At 42.8% G+C, this 25008-nt stretch overlaps 1 protein-coding gene across 1 annotated transcript in view; it reads right to left on the minus strand.

Annotated features, from left to right (window-relative positions):
• PID1 (phosphotyrosine interaction domain containing 1) overlaps window positions 1-15855 on the minus strand; it is a 253765-nt gene extending 237910 nt beyond the window's left edge. The window contains exon 1 of the mRNA XM_007966529.3: window positions 15531-15855. Within this exon, the coding sequence (XP_007964720.1) occupies window positions 15531-15560 (30 nt within the window). The 5' untranslated portion in view covers window positions 15561-15855. The remainder of the gene's footprint in view (window positions 1-15530) is intronic.
• Window positions 15856-25008: the final 9153 nt, after the last annotated feature.

Consider the following 25008-nt stretch of genomic DNA (forward strand, 5'->3'; position numbering starts at 1 on the left):
ATTCCAAGTACTTTCATGCTAAAAATCATCAGAATCCTGTAACTGCAGGAAATGGGCAGCGTTAAGTAAACGGGTTCCACACCTGGCAGAGTAAATGAAAGTAGCAGTAGGTTTGCTCCCAAGATGACCAGTAAAATGTCTGCAAAGTGCTTTTGAGTGTTTTTTGGTGGAAACGGGGACTCTCTAAATAGAGGTATTACCACCACTATGGATATTTTTCAGTTTGGGTTTTCTGAAACAGCATTTGAATGGTTCTTCCATTGGCTGATAATCTGTGAGGAATATGTTGAAATCCATTACATTAAAAAATTACTCTCCACCCTCTACATGTCCTCCATTTTTGGAAGTAATCTCTTCCAATGTTTGGCAGTACAAATTCCCAAAATAAGCCAATATCATAACAATGAGAAGTTTTAGTTGCCTGGCGTGGGATATGTAGGAAACAGCGATCTGCATTTAGTTAAAAGTAGAAGAAGCCTCCCACTTGTGCCTGGAACCCCTCCCAGACGCTCTAGATTAGAAAATAGGATAAGTCCCAACACTTCTAGTTCCTATGCATTGGTTTGCCCAGGAGACAAGCAATGACCACGGCTCCCCACTCCAATCATGAAAACTCCATCACACAGCTCTCAAAAGAGAGGGGACAGAAGTTGGCCTCCATGTACCCGAAGGTGGGCTGCCAGAGCTGTGATTGGAGAGCAATAAATGGTGCTAAACAAGTAAAATCAGTTACCACTTTCGCCTTTAAGAGTCAGAAGACCAAGGACCTGGTTCTGATTCCAACACAAGGTGAACTTGAGAGGCAGCTTTTCCACTGGCCAAATGAAGGAGCTGAACTAGATTGGTGTCTCCAATTCAAATATCCTCAGGGCTCAGCAAGTTGGGTGACTCGGTGAGATGCACTAAGGAAAGCTCAGGACCAGCTGGAGGCCACATCCCATCCAGATGGAACAGCAGCTGTCCAGTGGTCGCTATCTGAAAATTCAAGCCCTCCATGATCTGACATTTTTCAAAAGAATTAAGAAGTTCAGATTTTCTTATAAATTCCTCTAATTTTCAAATCCTGGACATGAATTTGTAAAGATTTTATATATTGAAGGAGCCAAAGGAAATATTTCTTCCAGCTAGAGCCAAACCTCAGGCCCACAGTTTGTCAACCCAAAGGAGTTCAAGTATTGAAGCACCCTGGACCATGGAATGCTTCTTTACAAAGGAGCAAAAGCTGTCTTCTTCCTTCACTTGGAAACTCCCAGGGCACTGGCATCTTAAATGCTACAAGAAATCTTGCACTAAGTAATCAGCCTGACTTAGTTTCATCTAAGGCTTCCCCAAATTATTTAAAGACTGAAACTTCTGTGGCAAGACTCATGAGCAATTCACTGAATTCATGGAACACGCTTTGGGAAACAGCAAACCTCTATCATTCATATGGCTGTAAAGTTCTATGCTTTTATTCCTAGGGTACCCTTGGATCTGAAATAGGGGAAGATATTAGTATTTAACTGACTCCCAAAGATGTGCCAGATACTAAGCTAAGCTCTTTGTAGTCCATATCTCAATTAACATTCACGGCAATTGGAAGCTAAGTGTTATAATATTATACTTAAAGTTGAGAAAATGCAAATACAAAATACATATCAGAGGCCGTGAGATAACTCCTGATAAATGAAGCAGCCAAGATTTGTATCCATGGGTGCCTAATTAAAAAACCTACGGTCTTTCCACTATTTAACAGTCTGAATGGGTTACAAGTGGCCTGACTTGTAACCTAAAGAAATATTCTCACCATCCCCATTTCCCCCAAACTGCTTACCCCTGTGGCTTTAGATCTGCTTTTATGATCCCTTAAAGTGTCCAAGCTCTTCCTCCAAAGGGCATTGTTTTTCCAATTGAGTCAGATAATCCACCAAAGCATTCAACACCTGAGCAGGGTGAGCATGTGATGTCTTGACTCCAAGTACTAATGTATTAGTATCCAACAACTGCATTCAATGGCTCATAGATAATTACGGTGGAGCGCTCATGTGCCAGGGACAGTGCTAACTGCTTGTGTGACTTCCTCTAGCCTACCATTTCTGTCTTTCTTTGGTGCACATCCTTTGCCCCTCCGACTCTCCTGTCCCTTCTTCCTGGCTTTCTTGTCCATGTGATGTCCCTCATTTTAATATATTTCATTTCTTTCCTTCACCCTCAAAATAGAGTTAGAAGCAGAAGTACAGTATTTTACTTGCTGTCCCAGGATAACCACACATACAGGTTGACAGAGGACTCTCGGTTTCTGCCTGCTGTTCCAGTTAATTGACAGTGCATTCATCACCTTGACAGGGCCCCAGACTGGACAATATGCCACATCGTTTCCTTACATATTTATTGAACAAAGTCTGGAACCCCTCCCAGACGCTCTATATTCCTTACTCTTGACCTTAGAAGAGGTTGAGTTGAATGTCTCAAATCTTTCTCCTTGAGGGGCAAAATGTTTTTAAACTACTAGATTAAAGTCATTTTGTGAATGGTTCTCATTAGCTTTTTACTGGGGGTCAATGGCCACTAGTGAAGCTATTCCATCCTGTCTAGTTTTTAGTTGCCATATTCCTGAGAAAAACAATTGTCTCACAAGGAATCCAGACCCTACGTCTGCTACACACATTACTTTAATCCACAAACTAGAATCAAGACCCACTAATGGTTTTGCATGATGTATTGGCTCTTTGCTTTCTGTCACGGGAGGAAAAATAACAAGAAGGCAGCCCAGTCAGTCATAGGGGCCACATCCCAGAAATTTACCCTTTCAACAGTAATATCTTGTGAGTCTACCGGCCATGGAGGCTGGAGCCAGGCACTGTGATACACGGCTGGAAAAGGCCTCAGAGGACTAAGCCAGCTGGGAGAGTCAGCTGGAACACCAACACGCTAGAAAGGGGAGAAAAATGCATGAACAGGGAGCATGAACGAGAAACAGGGCCATCCAGAATGGGGAAGAATCAACAAGACAACGTGAACTTTCCACCCTTTGGTCTGGATTTGTTCTCTTGCTCAACCACTAGTTTAACTAAGATCCTTAGGCAAACTGAGATGGATGAAAAATGTCATTTCAAGAACTAAATGAAGAAATGTTTTAAAAGAAGAGAATGCCAAGAAAAATTATAGAGTTCATTATTTATGTTCTGGGTTAGAATTTTTATTTCCAGTAAAAAGGAAATGAAAATGACAGGGAATTCTCAGGAGTGAGAACAGAAACAGGGTATTGTTTAGTTCTCTTAACATCTAGCACTATGCCTGGCAAATAATGAGGATTTCACATACACATTTTTAACAACTATATAGAGATATAGTTGACATATAATAAGCTACACAATTTGATTTGTTTTCAACGTATGTATAAACCCATGAATCCATCACATAATTAAGATGTTGAACAAATCCATCACCCCCAAAACTTATTCCAATCCCCTTTCAGGCCCCTCCCTCCAAGTCCATCCTCAGGTAACTACTGATCTGAATAAATCATTTTACCTTCCCACCAGTAGCATATGAAAGTTCCTGTTTTTTCACATCCTCACCAACAGTTAGCATGGTCATAGTTTTGGTTTTTCTTTTTCAGTTCTTCTAATAGTTGTGTAGTGATACCTCATTATGATTTTAATTCACATTTCCCTAATCACTAATGACATTGAACATCTTTTCATGCCATCTATAGACTTTCTTAGTTCAAATCATTTCCTGGTTTTTAAAAATCGGATTCTCTTTCTTCTTACTGAGTTTTGACAGTTTATTTATCCTAGATCTAAATCCTTTAATACATATATGAGACGTAAGTATTTTCTCCCAGCCTGAATCTTACCTTTTCATTATTTTATCCATATCTTTTAAAGAGCAGAAGTTTTTAATTTTGATAAAGTACCATTTTTTCTTTGTTGATTGCATTTTTGTCATTGTTCTAAGGAATCTCTGCCCAACCCAGATAAACTCTGGGATGTAATGAATATGTTCATCATCTTGATTGCAGTAATGTTTACACAGATACACGCAAAGTCACAAAGATTTTCTGCTGTTTTTGTCTAGAAGTTTTAAAACTTTAGGTTTTATATTTAGGTTTATGACCCATTTTGAGTTAATTTTTGTAAATGGCATGATGAATGGATTCAAGTATCTGGGTTTGCTGATGTTGTCACTGTCATTTTGCATATGAATATCCAGTTGTTCCAGCATCATTTGTTGAAAACACTATTATCCTTTCCCCAGTTGCTATGTTCCAGACTCATATGTTAGAATCCTAACGCCCAAGGTAATGGTATGAGGAGATGAAACCTTTGGGGAGGTCATGGGCGTGGAGCCTTCATGAATGGGATTAATTCCCTTACAAAACAGGCCTAAGAGAGCTCTTCCAGCCCTTGCCTCACGTGAGGACACAGCATGAAGGCACCATTTCTATGAATCAGAAACAGGCCTTCCCCAGACACTGAATCTCCTGGCATCTTGATCCTGGACTTACAGCTTTAAGAACCATGAAAAATAAATGTCTGTAGTTTCTAAGCTACTCAGTCTAAGGAATTTGTTATAGCGGCCCAGGCAGACAAAGACACTAGTGAACTATCTTCTCTGCACCTTTGTCAAAATCATATAAATTTCTGATCAAAACGCATAACTCTCAGTAAAAGCCCTCATTGACAGCTGCTGAAATATAAAACATGCATACTCTTACTCAGCCATATCAATTTTGGTAGTTCAGCCTAAAGAAATACATGCACCAGTAGGTCAGGATATACACAAAAATTTATAGCAGTATTATTTATAGGGAAAAAAAAAAACAGAACATGAACACAACCCAAATACTCCCTCATGGGAGAATGGGGGAATGAGTAAATAAATTAGAGTCCAGCTTCATCACAAAATTCTACACAGGTACTAAAAGGAATGAATTGGAGCTATATATATTGACCAGAAAAGACACCCAAAAAACACAGTAAAGTAGAATTTTAAAAAAAGTTGTATATATGTGTGTGTGTATATATATGTGTGTATATATATTTGTGCATGTATATATATATACACACACATATATATATAAATTGAAATTCATGAGAAAAACTAAACATGTGTTTACTCATATTCATACATTTGCAAAAGCCTGGGGAAAGTCTATAGAAAAATAACCACTAGGATAGATAACATGGGTTTCCTTCATGGGTAGAATTGGGAATTGGGAAAGGCACAAGATTACTAACTTCTTTACATATTTCTAAACTGAATGATTTGCTACACTAAGCAGACATTATTTGTAATTTTTAACAATCAAGAAAGTAGTAGACATGACATGGAGCAGATGTAGAGAAAATTCTGAGTGCCTTTTTTTTTTTTTTTTTTTTTTTGGTGGCTGGTCAAGTAGGGATAAATATCTTGGTGACTGGTAGATATCCAAAAGAAAATTCTACACTATTATAGATTAAATTGCATCCCCCTAAAATGTACATGTTGAAATCCTAACCCGTAGTACCTCAGAATGTGACTATATTTGGTCAGCAAGGTGTGATCAGCCACTAACTCAATATGACTGATTTCCTCATAAACAGGGGAAATTTGGACATAGAGACACGCACACAGGAAGAACACCATATGAATACTGGAGTGATGATGCCACAAGCCAAGGAATGCCAAAGGTTGCCAGTAAACTACCAGCAGCTAGGAGAAAGCCAGGAGCTGTGGACAAACTAACTCACAGCCCTCAGGACAAACTAACCCTGCCAGCATCTTGATTTCAGAGTTCCGGCCTCCAGAACTGTGGGACAACCCACAGTACCAGTACCACCCGGTTTGTGGTACTTCGCTATTGCAGCCCTAGGAACGAATACATTCAGCTACCAAGAATTTATGTTCAAAAGCAAAATAGCTACCACCAGGACCAGGCCCCATAGACTCCAGCTCAGTTCCTAGGAAACAACCTCAGAAGACTTAGAAAGGAAACAGCAGTTGCCACTGCTCACATTATAGGTGGCTTGTACAGCAGGATTCCGCTTCTCACCTGAGGAAAAGTAGGCCCATTCCTGACGTGAAACCATCCAAGCATGCAGCAGGTGAGTCTGTGAGTTTATTCTCAGACCCACAATTATAAAGCAATTCTGAGGAAAGGTTTGTCATGAAAGGATTAGGATGGATCTAACAATTATGCAGCTCCTTTCCCCTGGTAACTATCCATTCCCCTCCTGCTCCCATGGACACAGGGGATATTCCTTCTGGAGAAGAGAGTGAAAAGCAAAATAGCATTTTAAGACTAGAATGACTCTTCACTCTCAGAAAGAGACACTGACAGAGCAGTTCTGCAGTTGGAAACGCTCCCTGCCTTCATCTCAGAAGGATTGGAAACATTTGTGCCTTCCTGGTTGTACCAAAAAAAGACAAGCTCGCCCAAGAAAATAAGTATTATGACATGGATGACTTTTTTCTTTTTTGTCTTCAAAGTGAGTTCCAGAATAAGAATAGGCTCTTCATTAAAATAATTCATACAGTTATCAAATAAAAAACAAAACAAAACACCAAACTGGGTACAAATAATCAAACTGACATACCATGAGGCTCACCTGGAGGTCAATTTGAAATCTATTTCTTTGTCAGCTTACAGGTTTTCCTAGTCAGGAAGAGGCAAATCACAGAGGCTGCTACCCAAAGAGCCTACAGGGACTCTGAAAACCTAGTTTGTTTTGAGGATAAAATCCTTACTACTAGTCTTCTTCGGTCTCAGCCCGTCTGGAAAAGTTTCACTGAGGTCCACCTCAAAGTGACTCTGTTTCACATTCCAGCCCATAAATCTCATCTCCAAAGTGAACCATCTTCAGGCCTGAAGCTCATGTACCATATTTTCCAGAGGACCTTCCCTGAGCAACACAGCATATGTTACACTCAAGGTTTGCTGCCTTTTCCTAGGACGTTGTCAACCAGAAGGAAATAAAGGAGAAAGAAGCAATAGCTTAGTTGTTTTCATTTTTTTTTCAATCCACAGTAGATAAACTCACACTCGCTATTAAACACAGGATTCCTGAGAGACACATGCATTTTGTCCCAGTATGTGAAAGTTGGGGATACCCACACCACAGAAACAGAGTGATCAAACATAGTCAACAGGCTATATGGTTTCACTGGTGTAGTAGCTACCTAGGGCTGTTGTAACAAATAACCACAAACTGGGTAGCTTAAAACAACATAAATTTAATGTGTCACGATTTGGGAGGCCGGAAGTCCAAAATGGAAATGTTGGCAGGACCACACTCCATCCAAAGGCTCTGGGGAAGAACACGTCCTCGACTCTTCTAACACTGGGCAGTTTCCAGCAATCCTTGGTGTTCCTTGGCTTGTGGTCCCATAACTCCATTTTCTGCCTTGATCTTCACAATGGCCTTCTCTGTGCCTCCTCTGTGTCTTCAAATCTCTCCTTATAAGGACACTAGTCATTGGCTCTAGGGTTCACCCTAATTCAATATGACCTCATCTTAACTTGCTTACATCTGCACAAATCTTATTTCCAAATAAAGCTACATTCATAGGTACCAGGGGTTAAGACTTCAACACATCTTCTGGGGGAACACAATTCAACCTTCAACAATAGGTAACATGTGGAGGCTTGGGTTTGAATCTGAATTTTGGTCCCTTAGTAGCTGTGTCAGTTAGGAATGTCAAAGATACAAGTAACAGAAGTCCCAATTCACATATGGGCATAAACAAATGAAAGGGGGTCATATTCTTCTCATATATGGTTAGGAGGTAGGTTCAGGAGCTGCTTACTGATCCGAGTCCTTCCATCTTATCATGCTAGCCTTCTGAGTGGACTGGTTTTAAGGCTTGTCATTTATTGCTGCAGAATCACCTATGGTTGCTGCAATGCTAGACATCACATCTATGCTCAGGGCAGCAAGAAGACAGAAAAGGGGGAAAAGGCTATTTCCCCAAGAAGCAGCATTTGCTATTCATGAAGGTAAGGTATCTTTAGTATGTAGCCTCTCATATCCCAGTGGTTAAAAACTGGTCTCTGACAATCCTTGGACCAGTATGAGATTATCATCATGGCTGTACAACACCCACCCTCCAGCCAAGGTATGACCATCTGCTGCTTGAAAAAGCTGGGGCTTCAGCCGCACAAACAAAGGTGAGATGGAAGATGTGTCGTTAATGAACGCAAGCAAAAGTTATCTGTAGTCTCTGGACAATTGTTACGTCATCCAGAAAAATGAGACAACAAAATCTCTGTCCCTTAGAATTTTCTCAAGGATTATATATGCTTTTTCATATAAAACAAAATGTCTGCTCCATGACACAAGGGGTGCAGTGCTTAGGAGTGCAGACCCTATAGCCAGTCTCCTGGTTATGAACCCCAGCTCTACTACCGAAGGCTGTTGGGAGGACAGGTCAGTGCTGGGAACATAGTAAATGCTAAGAAAAAGTTGGCTGCTATTGTTATTAGTACTGATACTACTACTAAATAAGCCTGCCACGAATGGTAGCTGGTATTTCTTGATTTTCTCCATACTTGGAAATGAGCATGGCTGGAAAAGTAAAAATCACCAATAAAACCCCTGATTAAACGAGAGTCTGCTAGCAGCACTGCTGGAGTGGAAGGAAATGTTGCTTCTGGGACCCAGACCACAGCACCCCTTCTCTGTGCCCTGTTTGAGAATACGTGCCACGCTATATAACCAACTGGATAGTTGGGAGCAAACATGCATTTGATGGTTTTTAGAAGGGCTTCCCTTACCTAAAATTTCTTTTGGAGCAGTGGACTCTCAACTCAATAGTATACACGAAATTTCCCGATAGTCAACTTCAGCATGACTTCCCTTACTACCTTTATAGCATGAGAGAACTAACACTTCATCCCGACCTAGAGACCACTACCTGGCAGAAACTAAAGGAGACATAAGAGGTATGTCCACTCAGACCATTTTCAGGATAGCCACACCCAGGCCTCTCTAAAACAGGAACCGGAGGGATCAAGAGCCACAAGGTATGTGGCCCCCAAGCCCCAGCCCAGCTCACCCATACCCTAACACCCACTATCATATGGGAACCTCCATCATCTTCACCCGCAACTGTATAGACAATTGTATTCTGTGCATCACACTTTCCTATACGTCAAGAATAAAAGGCGCTTCCCCAAGTGAGGAGACACAGACAAGTGGAGAGCAAGCAGGCCATTAACATAATGGTTCTGGCTTATAAAGCTGAGCTAGCTAGGGATCTTCTTCATATGAACAGAAACACTGAAAGTTACAATCATACTAGGAAATATATATTAAGCCCAACTTTGAACAATAAGGAATAGGACTGAGTCCTCTAAGTTTACAACTATGTCCTTCTTCTCACCCCTTCACCCACACCGAGCATAGTACTTGGGACGTAGTAGATGGACAAGAAAGATGGACAGAGGGAAGATAGGAGCTCAGATCTAAACTCAAAACTCTATTTCTACAGTGACCAACCATAACAACATTAAAAAGTGCTTCTGTTTATTGAGCATCTACTATACGTGATATGCCAAAATCTCTGCAAAGCACATCTCTCTATTCTACAGATAGGAAAAGCAAAGCTCAGAAAAGTTACAAAACTGAAACACTGCTAGTAAGCCATCGAGTCAAAATTATTTATAAAGAGACAAACATGCTTTTTTTGTTTTGTTTTGTTTTGTTTACCCAAATAATTTCTTATTTGGAAAACAACCTAAGAAGGCCATTACTGGAGCCTCCCTTATTAAAGAAAGAACTCGGTTGAAACGTAAGAGGGCAGAGGAATCCCGGGCCATCAGGCAAGGGAAAGAAGACCTCAGCCAGATGATTGATCCACGTGGCATCAGTATTAAGTGGAAGAGCACGTCGAGATGCTGCAAGCATTGAAATATGCCAAAGTCACAAAACAAGTCTGTGTCTTTTCCTGACACCTTGCTTTTGCAGTGCTTGGCCTCAAGGGTTGGACCTGGTGAACACACTGAGGCTTTATCACTGATGAGCAGCTAAATAGGGATGACAACTTTTTTTTAAGTAAACACAAAATGACAGTAGACTAATTCCACTAGACTTTAAGGAGGTCTTTGGACAAACGACTCAACTATTTCTTCTTGCTCTACTTATATAAAGCCTCTGTTTACATTTGTGTCCATGGGGCTGAAAGAAGCACACTGCAGTCATTTAGTGTTTCTGGACTAGTTTTATTTGCTGACCACTAACAAGTCCCTGAACTGCTGCTATTCACAGAATAAAATACCTTGTGGAAGGCAGTCTGATCTCCAGTACCCTGGAAGCTGTAAGGCTGATTCTCCCAGAGTCTCCTCCAGGGCTAATTTTCATGGTAAAATGGGGTCAGTGTGGAGGGGTACGGGAGGGACCTAACCTGGAACATCAAACAAAATGCAAAAGTTGCCTAACACTCCAAGATAACTCAGTACAGTCAACACAAAACAGCCATTAGGCCATGGTTAAGCAAGGGGCACAGAGTTTTTTCCCAGGCTAGGATTTTGCAAATCGCTTGGTAGAGATTTGCTGACAAACTTGGAGAAAGACTCAATGATGTAAGATAGTATTTTACTCCTGAGGGAGACTAAGGCCCTGGATTAATGACGACTCTGAGTTTTCCTTATGAACAATAAGGCCCAATGTTTTGTGCTTACTCGACTACAATTGATTAAAAGAACAACAAAATCTAGAATGGGTTTAGTGAGAAACCTGTGCCTCTGTAATAACAGCTGTTGCTTTTTTCTAAGCAACCACTCTGAAATTCTCCAACCTCCTCCCTCCTTCTCCCCATTTTTTTTTTTTTTTTGTCTAAACTTGGAATGAATGTGTACGCGATCCACCCTAATCACCAGTTTTCAAGGTCTCTAGTTTGGATAAATGCTATGTGCTTCAGCTGAAAAGCTCTTCAATGGCACTTGTGAATTTTAACTTCAATAGGAAACAGCAGCTTATGTGCCACCAAAGATTTGAGCCACCAAAAACAGAGTAGCCTTTGGTCAACCCACTGCTTCAACAAGAAATAGGACAGTAGCCTCTCTGAGTCCACAAGACAGTCATTGCTCTAACTCTATTTATTAACAACAACAGCACCAACACGTATATTGCACTGTGTCTGTCTTATCCTTCTGCACTATGGTGAAGTGCTTAAGAAGTAAGGACTGGAGCCAAACTGTCTGGTTCAAACTCCAGCTCAGTTCATTTCTAGCTGCTCAACCCTGGCCAAATCACTTCAACTCTCTGGCCTTCAGTTTCTCTATAAAATGGGAATAAAAGTGGTTACAGGATGCAAATGAGCCAGATCGTTAAAATAAAGCTCCTCAGCACAGTGCCACACACAGCGCCTGCACCACAAAAGCAGGTTACTAGTATCTTCCCATTCTTATTCCTTGTTCCTTTTGTCAGTTTGACCAGCCTGGAAAAGTGTCAGATTGGCCGATTTTCACCCTGCCTGATGGGCCAGGGCTGATGGTCTCCAGTGGATGTGTTAGAGGGTTCTCCAGTCTCACGTCTCAGGGGAAAAGTGAAAGTGGCATCATCATAGAGAAGAAAAATCTAGAACGATCCACACTCCAAGTCAAGACAAGATCTGCCAGATAGGACAAGGCAGAGAAAGGGTGAGACAATCCTCAGAGGAGGACTTTGCCTCCTAAAATCCCCAAATAGTATTTAGCTTTCAACTTCAACCACTTCATCAGCCAAAAATTTCAGAAGAAACGAGAAGAAAGTTTTTTCAGGATGTGGGGTCCTCCCCACTCTTCACTGTGTTTCTCCCTCTTGTGGAAGTGCTAGTACACAGACAGTGGCCACAATGAGAGTGCAAAAGGAAGTAATGGAACAGACAAAAAGTGCCCAGGCTGCAGAACTGAAATCCAGCTTTATGAATAAAAAGCTCTGTTTCTTCTGAATCTGCCACGGAGAAATGGTAATCTCAGTGAAGACGGCTAGATGATTATATTGGAACCTTTATAGGATGCCTCATGAGAAGATGGTTACATGTCAACTTCACAATTAGAATCTGCTAGAACTTGTTTCCCATACATGCCTATCATATTCCACTTTATCCTAGTAATAACTACAACAAAGACCTTAAGGAGGTGTTGACCTCCTTCGTTTCCAACTCAGCCTTGATTCATCTTTCTTGTTCTATCAAGGCCTCCAGAAGATGCATCTGGCAGCTCACTGAAGGCATTTGCTCTGAGAAAATACTCGTTCCTATGGATGGGACACACTCTTGCATGGATGGGTTTGTCACTTCTAAGGGATCCACCTAGTACAATCATTAAGTCAATGTAGAAACCCATATAAATTTTAAAATTTCAAGGCCAGAGGTACTCTCATCTCTATTTCATAAAAACCAATACGGTTTTTATTTGTTCTGAAAAGTCTCCTTTACTTTTCTGAAAGGAGTCTGTTTCAAATCTGCTTCCTTAAAAATTTATAACTCTCCTCAACCCCTCCAAGAAAAAAAAAAAAAAAAAAAAAAAAAGTCTGCTGTGCAGACGGGAAGGTGAAAAGAGAAGAATTCATATTTATTCACTGTCAAAAGTTAGCGTGGTACATGAAACCTTCACATCCCTTTTGATCCTATTATATTTTTAATGGCAGAAGCTCCCAGCGAAGCCTCGAGTGGGATGCAACAGAAGTTTTAACATTCAAGGGAGCAGATGAACTTGCCTCGGTTTGTGTGACTGAATGAGAAATTACCCAGCGCAGCCCTGCTCGGGGCAATAGTTCCCTTTGCCTGTGCTGGATTTGGGTCAAACAGCTAAACCTCAAATCAGAAAATATCGGCATCATTTTGTGGGGACACAGAACTGTGGGTAATGATCATGATAGTCAAACCTGATCAAAGATGTCATTTCCTGAGCAAGGGAGCCAGTTGCTACACTGAAAAGTCCACTATTTAGAGGGTGACTGGTCCACACAAAGTTCTATCACACTCCCCTGGGATGCAGACTTCTCAAACCAGCCTCACTGAGTATGAACTATATCATCAAGAAAGGGTCTAGTTATTTTCTTCCATCTCCTCTTTTGATTCTAGGTATTAATAAAATCAATTGACTCCTTAGTCCTATTAGGAAGTTCGGGAAATGTTTCCTTGAAGAATTTTCTTCACTCTGGCTCATCTAAATTAGAATGTTTATATTAAAGATTAATGAGAAAAAAAATTAATGCGGTTGAATGAGAAGGTTTAAAAAGATTTGTGAAAGGCACATGGAGCTCAGACATCGTTAAAGAGCACGGCTCATTCTCAAGTTTCCTATCCAGCACGATCTCCACTGCTATCTCTGTGGCCACAGAGCCTGGGAGTGGCAAAGTGGCCTCTCACTGAGGAATCAGACAGGCATGCTTCTATATCATGGTGACAGGAAAAGAAAAGGAAAAAAAACCCAGGCAGCAAACAGAGATTGTGACAAAGATAACCACAAGGAATGTAAATAAAATATTATAAGCAGTTCACTCACCACCTCATCCTCAACAGCTCTCTCAGAGGCAAAAGTAAAAACGTACAAATTATGTGTTTTCAAGAAGAGTCAAGCAAAACTCTTTGGGAAGAAGCCATGGATATAAAAGATTCTTTCCGCATTTGTCTCACTTCTCTAATCCCAAGGCTTGAGAATTATGTACTTTCAAAAGAGACTCATTGAAATTTGGGGAGCATGAAGTTGAGCCCCCTGTTGGTAAGGACCTTCCAACAGTGACTTGGTCTTGTCGGTGATAAGCCCTGTTTATCTGAGCTTTCAAAAGCCTAAAACCAAGTTCTTTCAACATGACACCTTGAAATAAAATAAATGCATTACAAACACAAACTGCAATAAACCAGGCTCATGCCAAAATGCACATGTGCACATTTCACTAAAGAAGGGGGAGACATTTCTAGTGAGGAGCAATCCCTACGGGAAGGCAAGCGAGAGCACTCCCCTGCCAAAGGTCACATGCTCCAGAGCGCACAGGATTCCCTAAGTGAAACAAGCCAGTAGGAAGAACCTGAATAGTCAAAAATCTAGAAACTCTTCAGAGGTACAGACCATCAGGCCATAAAAGCCACCTCAAGTCATGTCTTTCTAAGGACTTCCAAAAGCTACCCTCTGCACTTGAACAGGAAACCTGCCAGCTCCCCTCAATCATTCTGCTCCTTTGGAATAGAAGTTATGCCTTGAACTGAAGGAGAACTTCAAATGCGCCACTGGTATCTCATGCCACTGCCAAAATACATTTACATCACCTTCTGCCAGTCATTCAGAGCCCAGTGTTGATATTCTCTTAGTAAGACAAGGAGGGGGTTAGGAGGCTGGTCATCCACCTCCTCATCTTCAAGGCTAAATGCAGGTTTTCTTGTTTACTCTACTTGAGACCCTGGGGAACTGGTCTGGTGTCTCAGGCTCTGATAAAGTGAACACACTCCTCACAAATCATGGCCCAGGGAGATTTGGAAAGGGGCTGTGGGGCATCTGTTTCTGCTAAATGCAATGCCCTCTGCAGGTTATTCCTCTGTATGAGGACTCCTAGACAAAGGTTAGCCTCTCCCTGCATCTGAGACACTGTGCTTGGTGCTTTGAATGTTCACTGAGAAGCCTCCAAGCTAGCCAGGGCCTGGCCTCACTGTCCTAAGTCTTCAGACGCAGCCTCCAATGGTGCTGTATTTTACCATTTAAACACTTCTTCAAAGTTTACTACGAAACAATGTGGCTCCAAGCTTGCCAAAAGTTTAACTGCAGGATTCAGTGGATTTTATCTGGCAGAGTAGCTGCCGTGACTCCTGAGAATATTTGCCAGCAAAAGACAGTCCTCAAACCTTGCAACTAGGGCAATCCCAAGGCCCAACATGTCACTGAAGGAGTTCTTCTGGGAAAGGTCCCTCTTTCTCTTCAATCGCCTCCCGCAAATTCCCAGCTTCCAGAATCCAATTCAAGGCAGTCTGGCATTTCAGGAGACAGCCGTAAAAAACTTTTGATGGGATGACCCAGGAGATAAATATTCCTGGCTGAACTTACTTTTGATTCTTAAATATCTGAAGGAGCTTGGGTTTAAGGAAGATAAAGGGAGAGAACCAATGAATAGGGGAAAATAAAATAAGTAGCATACCATGACCAAGCCAAACCAAGCTTGATATTTCCACATTATATTGGCAAATGGATGCTTTCACATATCACTTGTTCTGTCCTGTCTTTCCTGGAGACCAAAAAAAAAAAAATCTGGATTCAAAAATCCCAACTCCAGACCACTACATTGTGTCAGTGGAATGCAATCTAAATTGCCAGTCAGAAAGTCCAACCTTATATGTACCAACGAACAGGCACACAAGCACCTCCAAACCAAAAGTTGTAACGCCTGAATCCATGCGTTTGTCAATTTCATCATCCCCATACCCCCGGGTTCCTGGCGCTGGGTTAAACCGACAGCATCATGTTGCCATCGATGCGTCTTACACGATGGTTTTGGGCAAATCCCCTAAAGTAGGCAGAAGCAAAACCTAGGCTCCTCTGCCCGGGCACCTCCTCCTCCAGGCTGGCCCCCGGCCTCTCGGGTGCCCCTTACCTGCAGGCGCTCCGTGGCCGGCTGCCACATCTTCCAGTCCTGGGGTTTGGCAGAGGAGACGCTGGCGGGACTGTCGATCGCGCCGGGGGGCGAGGGGCTGATGTTCCGCTTTACATCTGGGGTGGGTGTCCGCGGGATGTGCGTCCTGGCGCTGGCCACCGCCGCCGGGTGGGCGCAGGGGTCTGCAAGCAGGAGGAGGAGGCGCGGCGCTCAGCTGCCGGCAACTTGTGGGCACGGCCGCGCGCCGGCTGTCCTGGCGCAGCTGCGAGAGGACTGCGCAGCTCCGCCCGGGCCCGGCGAGCGCGCGGCGGCGGCGGGGGCGGCCGCTCACTCCTCCCCCGCCGCCGCCGCCCGGACCTGCGCGCTCTGAGCATGCCCGGGGCGGGCGCCCAGGGGCGGCGCGGGGCGGGGGTGCAGCGCGGCGGACTCTAAATCCTAGTGAGGGGTGAATGGGGAAGCCAGAACAGCCGGCCCTGCCCTGCAGGAAGCCCCCATTGGGTTGGGGTCTGGGGAAAGGGACAGACTGGCTGATGGGGGAAGGGCCGGGGGTGGTGGGGGTGGCGGGGATGGCGGGGGTGGCGGGGGTGAGGGAAATTCCTTAAATAAAGAAACCGTAGCCCCGGAGGTCCCAGGTTTCCATATAACAGAGATCTCTGAAGTGCTTGTGCTGTGCTTGGCACTGTGCTAGAGAGACACTTCCATTCATTCTTCCCACTCCAGTTAACTGAGCACCTATTAGGCTCCAGCCCCTATGCTGGGTCCTGAGGATGTAGCGACGCAGAATAGAAAACAAGAGAATGTTCCTTGTCTCTGGAGCTTACCTTCTGCTTTGGAGAGAGAGTCGTGACTGAGCAAACACATTAACAAGCCGGTGCTATATCGGGTGGTGATAAAACAGGGCAGATGTGGGAAGAATGGGAGAGGAGAGTTTCTTAGACAAGGGCCCTGGGGAATGCCTGGTGTAAGACCTGAGAGATGAGACGGGTTGGCCATGAGGAGGCCATGCCTCATGCTGGGCAGAGGACTCAACTCCTAACCTATACAGGGGTGAGGAGGGCCATGCAGACTCCCGCATCACTAACTCACCGTGAGATCTGCAAGTGCAGCAGGAGGCTCTGAGAACCCAAGGGAACGCCACTCTGGGCTTATAGGCCTGGAGGCTCCCCGGCTAGTGCTGGCCACCATGAGATGACCTCCTGTCCTAAACAGGCCAGCCCTTCCCATGCTCTTGACAACTCGGCAAAATAACTATTAATATTTTCACCACGTGGATCAAACAAATGAGGCTTATAAGGTTTAGGTCACTTGTCCAGGTCACACAGCCAGTGAGTGGCTTAGAGAGTACACGGTCAGATGACTTCAGGGCAGGAGATCTGGCCCTGCGCCTCTAACTGACCACGGAAACGCAGTGGAAAGAGCATCTGTCTGAGGCTGGGGGTTAAAGGCACTTGGCAAGTCAGGGATACTAAGCTGAGTCTGGAGCTGATGAAGAGTGGGAGAGGAGAACATGGTAGGAAGAACTCACTACACAGAATGACCTAAGAGAGCGGCAGAGAGAACACAATGTTTGTGGGGAGCCCGAGGCTCTTTGCTCCTACAAGGCAGGGTCCTGAGAGCAGAGGGGTGTGAAAGGCATTTCATGCTAAGACAGCTGCACAGCTTGGGCCCTGAGCTACCCATGCAATGTCAAAATCCACACTCCATGTCTGGAAGGAGGATCTGTCCATTTTCCTTATTCTGCTTGAGTATAATGATTTCCAGATACGGAAGCACTCCAGAATCGAACCCTTAGCTCGTCGGACCCTCCCAGCAACCCTCCGTGGGACAGAAGCCCCTATCTCCCAAGGCTTGGGGAGCACAGCATTCACAGAGTCACACTGTGGGGAGTCACAATGGCAATTCAGATCCAGGATTCCAGGCAGAATCTTCTAAACCCCGCGGTTGCTATGTTGGTGCCACCAGCCTTGGCAAACCCAGGAACCTCAGTGCCTCTAGGAGCCTCTGGCAAAGCCACAGAGCTGCCTCTGAAGAGCTTGTCTCTGTCTCCCTGGATATCCACAGAACCCTCCCACTCCTGCCTGATAACCATCTGAACCTTCTCAGCTCCTTCTCCAGTTCCTGCTACTTGCTCTGAACTTATTAATAAATCTCTTTTCATGAGGTGTTTGCATGGCAGCCCTGCATGGCCATGTGCCTCACATGCTTGGTCATATGGTCTCTGTTTGCTTTTCCAGTAACTCCTCCTGCACACCTCCACACCTACAAAATTCCTCATGACCTTCCCAGCCCCTAGTTCTCTTTTATCAAATCCCAAAGCAGAAAGAAGTGCAATTCATTACAAAAATCTAGAAAATCCAGACATGCTTATAAACCCCACCCCCCAACCGCCCCCCCGCCACCCCCAACCAGGAAGCTAAAACAGGAATATTCAGTTGCCAGGGATGTCTTCAGACTTAAGCTCTGAAACCATCCTTAGTTGCAGATGCTTCCGTAGAAAAGTGATCTTGTTTTAAATAGCAGTGGGATGAGATAACGACCTAAATTCAAATCGCATTAGAGCGTTAAATCCTGTCTTCTCACCTCTGAACGTAATTAATTGTTATGACTCAGTAATACAGCTTTTAGTACGGAGTATGGTGCTATTTAAAGAGAAAAAGCTTTGGCTCTGTCAAGATTGCTTTCAGTTACCGTTCCCACTTTGCAAACAGATTTGGTAAAGTAAAGAATGTATTTAAACTCAAATGGTACTCCTGTTTCAATTACCTTTGTGCCACGAATCAGGAAGCTAGGGGAGGGGTGGAGGAGGGGCAGTTGCAGGCTGGTGGGAGGTGACAAAAGGATGGGACAACTCCCACTCATAGATTTTGCTCCCAAGTCTTCCCATTCAGGAGGAACCTGCAATGAAGGGTGAATGAAATAGAGACATCTGCTGGCTACAGATGAGACCTACATACCATTCTCTCCCAGCTCTGTTCTGTGACATGGGAACCTCATCCTTCCTGGTGAATCTGAAAATGCTGCCTTACGATGTAAGCAGGTTGGTTCTGAGCAAGAAACCACCCTTAAAATAAGCAGGAGGTGTTTTGGTGCAATGAGTAGAAATATTAGGCATGTAAATGTGTGCCTAATTTCATGTACTGAGTCTCCTGCAATTATCGAAACAGGTCTAATCTTGTTAATAAATACCATTTCAAGGAAAATGACAGAAACCAAAAACGCTTGACAAGGCGCAGATGCGTTATTCACACGTTTGGTTCAGAAAAATAATTACAGCATCCCTAGAAATTGTGTTAAGCCAGATTTGATCTAGTTCATGGTTCTGAGCTCTAGCATAAGCAACCTCAAGGTCCAAGTCAGAGTAATGGCAAATGAAAGTATGGTCCAGCATATCAAAGAAATATTAAAATATTATGCACCATTTAAAAGGATAATTATAAAGTTGTGTTGCAGCTGAAAATGATACAATTATGGTTTTTAGAGTAGGATAAGATGAATGTAATTTGAATATACGTATAAAATATGTATCAATATCAATAAATATGGGAAAGGCACTAGGACAAGCGGAAGACTCAGGTTGAATCCTGGCCTTCGAACTGTCTGCCTCGGTATCAGCTTTTCACAAGTCATTTGCCTTACTGAACCTCAGATTTCTCTTCTGTAAAACGGGTAATAGTATTACTTAATACTTAGGATTTTTGGGAGGAGTGAATGAATTAATATGTGCAGCATGCCTGGCACATGGTAGGTGTGTGGGAAACATTTGTTTTCATCCCCACTATGTTTCTTTCTCTTTTTATTATTGGAATGATCAAATTTTCACAAAGTGGTCCATGCTTCCTATGGTTATGCTATTTCCATTGGGAATAGTCATGAGTTTCGATTATTTGCTTTAGATTCTCAAATAAAAATGACAAAGGATATTAAAGCTCACTTACGATTCTTTTTTTTTTTTTTTTTTTTTTTTCTTTTCTTATTTGAGATGAAGTCTCATGCTATCGCCCAGGCTGGAGTGCAGTGGCACGATCTCGGCTCACTGCAGCCTCGACCTCTCAGACTCAAAACAATCCTTCCATCCCAGCCTCCTGAATAGCTGGGACTACAGGTTTGTGCCACCACACCCAGCTAATTTTAAAAATTTTTTATAGAGACAGAGTATCGCTGTGTTTCCCAGGCTGGTCTCAAACTCGTGGGCTAAAGTGATTCACTTGCCTTGCCTCCCAGAATGCTAGGATTACAGGCATGAGCCACCATACCTGGCCCACTTACAATTCTAACTTAAGCAGATGACAGCAAAATTTATTGCGGTTGTGTATTTAGCAGAATGATCATTAAAAAGCCCTTGTTATGGTATCACTAACCTTATTTCAAAATCACCAAAACAGCTGTATATAAATGAGCAATGTAAAAAAGTCTGAAAATTCTTTCAGCCATTTAAACCTCCCACTAGCGATGGAGCCACTGGCTTTTGTCCCTACAGAGTGATAGGAATTTATTGGGATGTTAAGATGACCCTTAACAGGGTAGGACTGGTTCATTCATGTGTTGTGACTCTCCTACTCTTGACTCCTCATGTCCTCACGACTTTAGTTGTGTGACAGATTATTTCCAAAGATGGCCACAAAAATCTCTCATCCCTCAGGAAGTCATGCCCATTTTCACTGTAACTTGCCTGTTTCTTTCATCATGCGATGCAATCTGTCCACACTCCTTGAATCTGTGCTCGACTTGTGGCATACTTGACCAATAAAATGCAGCAGTTGTGACACTGTGGAACTTCTGAGCTTGGGCCACAAAACACTTTGCAGCTTCTGCTCTCACCATTTTGGAACATAAGTCATCCTATGAAGGAGCCTGGACTAGACTCCTTACGATGAGAACCACATAGAGGGAGGTCAGGCCATGAGTTAGCACCCATAGCCAGACATGTGAGTAAGCTCATCTCATAACACCCAGCTCAAGTCACTACAAGACAGCAGCCACATGGGTGATCCCATGTGGGTCCCACCAGCAGAAGAACCACCCAGCTGAGACCTGCCAACTGCCGACCTACAGAATCATGAGTACATAACAAGGTTGGGTTTTATCCCTTAAGTTCTGGGTTGTTTGTTAGGTAATAATAGAAAACTGAGAGAGAAAACATCACTAATAAATGTCAGTCTTTCCCGCTAAACACACCCTTCTCAACATTTCCTAACAACCAATTGATCAGGGTTAGCACTAAAATGATGCCTAATAGTCTAACATAAAAACTTATTTCCTCTTTTGGTTTTATTTCTGCTCTCACAATTCCCTCATACACACCTCCATCCTAGTCTCAGATTGTGTGGGCCATGTTTCCAAGTCCCATCTGTTAAATTTTCTAGTAAGTCCCTCTGAAAAGAAGATGGGAAGTGGGCTGGGCGCCAGCCATATAATGATTAAGATGAATTTATTTTCTGGCACAATTTGCCATAAACGTGAACATATCTGCTCTTTTACAGCCCTTCTCACCCTCTCGGTGACACTATCTCTAGACAGCTATCTGCCCATCATTTTGGATGGGTAAATACAGCTCCTCTTTCACTTAGAGCCTGGGGAAATTGAGACTGAAATGGAGAATGTTACTTAGATTTGCCTTCACCACATTTAGCCCAGAAAGGGGCAAGTCTGCACTATTAATGTTCTCTGCGGTTTCTAAGGGTCCTTGTCCTCCTCTGTATTCGTGATGAAATAATTAGCTCTATGATCCCAAATACATTCTCATGGGGACTTGTGTGAAGCCACACCTTATGCTATCTTCCCACTTCATCCTTTCTCCATCTGAGCTGACTTCACACAAAAACCCATCTTCCTTTGCTTCTATTTTTTTCTCCCTCTTCTTCCCACTTTCATTATCAAAGCCAAGAATTACTTATCCTAAAACCTATAGGAAATGTTTGGGCATAACTTAATAGAAATTAGGTTGTCTAGAAAAAAGTCTCCACAATAAGAAAGATGATTCCTGATCTACCCTGGCCTTTGCTTAACTCAAAACCTCCATGTACGATTCTGCAGTGCACAACCTGCACTGCAGAACATGACAGCCCTGGCTAGACTACTTTTTCTCTGCACTTCCTTCAGAGATCCACAGGACGACTCCATCATAAAATCATAAGGGAGTGGCATTGATAAAGTTGGTGACCTTATGGATAAGAATTGGAGAGAGGTAAGGATAAATGAAATCTTCATCTTTAACAAGCTCTACCTGGATTGCAGGAAGAGTACTGCAAAAACCATGATTATATATTCTGTCCTGTTTTTACTAGTCATATTGTAAGTAGCAGCAAGAAAGCAGGAAATCATCAATGACCTCTTAAAGTGCTGAAAACATTCAGTATTTATCTGTTAGTAATGGTGTAGTGAATGTTGCAGTGTGCCATCCAGATACCCCCTTCGGGAGCACTGAGTTCATTGCCTCAGCAGCCAGGAGCATCAGATGGTGCTGGGAGTGTGAGCTGGTGTCCCCATCTGAGTCCCTCTCTTGGCATTGCCTTCAACCAAGAGAGGTGACTTGCTCAAAGTTTTACTTCCTCCCTTGATGCAACCCATCTCCAAAGGCCGGCTAGAGTGGGGGTGCAAAGGCCTCAATGGGGGACAATCGTGGAGGGTCATCCCTACTCTAGAGCCTCCTATTGGATCAGCCAAATCTCACTTGCAGCTGCCTCAGAGTCCAGCTTCTCTTCTCACACTTCCTAACTTGCTTCCAGGCTCTTAAGTAGGCATTTGGGAGCTGGACCACCCAGTGGATAGTAGCAGGTAGAGTACTGCTCACTGCTGGGAGGCGGTAGGGTAGCAGGGCTATTGTTAAACCTTTCACCAGTGGTGAACTGAAATGGAATACAAACGGAAGGGAACGCGCTGATAGGTACAGTGCCACCAAGCATCAGAGAGACTTGGGGGAAATAGTAATTAGAAGGATTACAGAGTCAGATGGTTATTGCTGAGTACTATGGATGCCTCAGAGAAAGACATGGAAATGTTGCTAGTGATTTTGGCTCGGTATGAAAGCCAGGGTGCTCCTTTGCAGCGTATCCAGAGACCCTCATCTCCTGCAGCTAAATGGAGGAGAAAGCTGAGGATCAGGTTCAGGAATTCATTATACAGAGAGTGGAGCTCCAAGAAGATTGAATTCATCAGTCCAGCAAGTGTTGTGGCAAGTTCAGAACCTTTACTGGGAACGAGTGAAACCCCGAGGCTTAGGTTGGGAACACAGGTTTCTGCCCTTTGGAAATCTTGAGCTCCCAGGTTCCTTGACCTCTCTGCACCTTGAGAAGTGGTCTGCTCCTCTATTGAAAGAAGTGTTGCTTTCCTTGCTCATGAAAGATGCATCTACCTCTACTTTGCAAGATAACTATTTTAACATAATTGATTTTTATAAAACACTACGCATGACAAAAGCAGAATACACACTCTTTTTAAGTGCAAATGAACATTCACTAATATAGAACATATGCTGCTTCATAACACAAGTCTTAATAATTTTAAAAGAATTGGAATCATACAAAATATGGTCTCTGACCACAACAGAATTAACTTAGACATGGGTAACAGAGAGATGGCTTGGAAAATCTACAAATATTTAGAAAGTAAACAATACACTATTAAATAATCTGTGGTTCAAAGAAAAAATCACGAAGAAAATTTAAAAATATGTTTAGTTAAATAATAATAAACACCAGCCTATCAGAAATGTTGTATGCAGCAAAAGCAGTATTCAGAGAAGAATTTAGAACTTATATTTAGAAAAGAAAAGATGTCTACAGTTATCTAAGCTTCTGCCTTAAGAATCTGGAAAAAAGAGTCAGCTCATGGGGACTTTTCAGCATTGCTGCTTGGAACATAAAATGGCACAACCATTTCAGAAAATGGTTTGGTAGTTTCTTATAAAGTTGAGCATACACTTATCATATGACCCAGCAATTCCACTTCTAGGTGTTTACCCAAGAAAAATGAGAACATATGTCCACCCAAAGATGCAAGTATTTTTAGCAGCTTTATTCATCATAGGCCAAATTAGAAACAACCTAAGCATTGATCAACAGGTAAATAGTTGAATATCTTGTGGTATGTCCTTACAGTGGAATACTTCTCAGCAGTAAAAGGGAACATACCACAAGCACATGCAATGACATGGATGAACCTTAAAAACATTACGCTGATTATTTTAAAAAGCTCAACATCACTGACCATTAGAGAAATGGAAATCAAAACCACAATGAGATGCCATCTCATGCCAGTCAGAATGTTGAAAAGTTAAGAAACAAGAGATGCTGGCGAGGCTGTGGAGAAATAGGAACGCTTTTACACTGTTGGTGGGAGTGTAAATTAGGTTAACCATTGTGGAAGACCATGTGGTGATTCCTCAAGGATCTAGAACCAGAAATACCATTTGACCCAGCAATCCCATTACTGGGCATACAGCCAAAGGAATATAAATCATTCTATTTTAAAGATATATGCATGCGTATGGTCATTGCAGCCCTATTCACCATAGCAAAGACATGGAATCAACCCAAATGCCTATCAATGATAGACTGGATAAAGAAAATGTGGTACCTGTACACCATGGAATACTATGCAGCCATAAAAAGGAATGAGATCATGTCCTTTGAGGGACCAGGATGGAGCTGGAAGCCATCATCCTCAGCAAACTAATGTGCAGGAACAGAAACCCAAACACCACGTGTTCTCACTTGTAAGTGAGGGATGAACAATGAGAACACATGGACACTGGGAGAGGAACAGCACACACTGGGGCCTGTCTAGGGGGTGGGGGGCTGCAGGAGGCAGAGCACCAGGATAAATAGCTGATGCATGCGGGGCTTACTACCTAGGTGATGGGTTGATAGGTGCAGCAAACCACCATGGCACACGTTTACCTATGTAACAAATCTGCACATCCTGCCCTTGTATTCTGGAACTTAAAATTATTTTTAAAAACATGACGCTGAGCAAAAGAAACTAGACACAAAAGACTCCATATTATATAATTCCATTAATGTTAAATTCTAGAAAAGGCAAAGCTTATATATAGACACATAGTGACAGAAAGAAGATTAGTAGTTTCTTAGGATTGGAGGTGGGGATTCCCAGGGGGCAGGTGGTAATTGAATACAAGTGGACATGAGGGGGCTTTCTGAAATAATGGAAATATTCCTGATTTTAATTTTGATGGTGATGAGTCAAAACTCATCAAGCTGTACCCTTAATGCACATGCATTTAATTTCATGTAAATTATACCTCAAAAGAGTTTATTTTAAAAATTATTTTTTATTTAAATGATAGCTATGCCCAGTTACTTCTGATTTCACATGCTGGGAGGTCCGCAGTCAAGAAAAACGCTGATCCTGCTGCAGGGGTCATTGACCTGCATCATGAAGAGGACGTAGGTCTGCTCCTATATGCACAGGCAGGGAGGCCTTCATTTTGACATTCATATGATACACTAGGGTGTCTCTT

The sequence above is a fragment of the Chlorocebus sabaeus genome, chromosome 10, assembly GCF_047675955.1.
Source record: "Chlorocebus sabaeus isolate Y175 chromosome 10, mChlSab1.0.hap1, whole genome shotgun sequence".
NCBI classification, from domain to species: domain Eukaryota; kingdom Metazoa; phylum Chordata; class Mammalia; order Primates; family Cercopithecidae; genus Chlorocebus; species Chlorocebus sabaeus.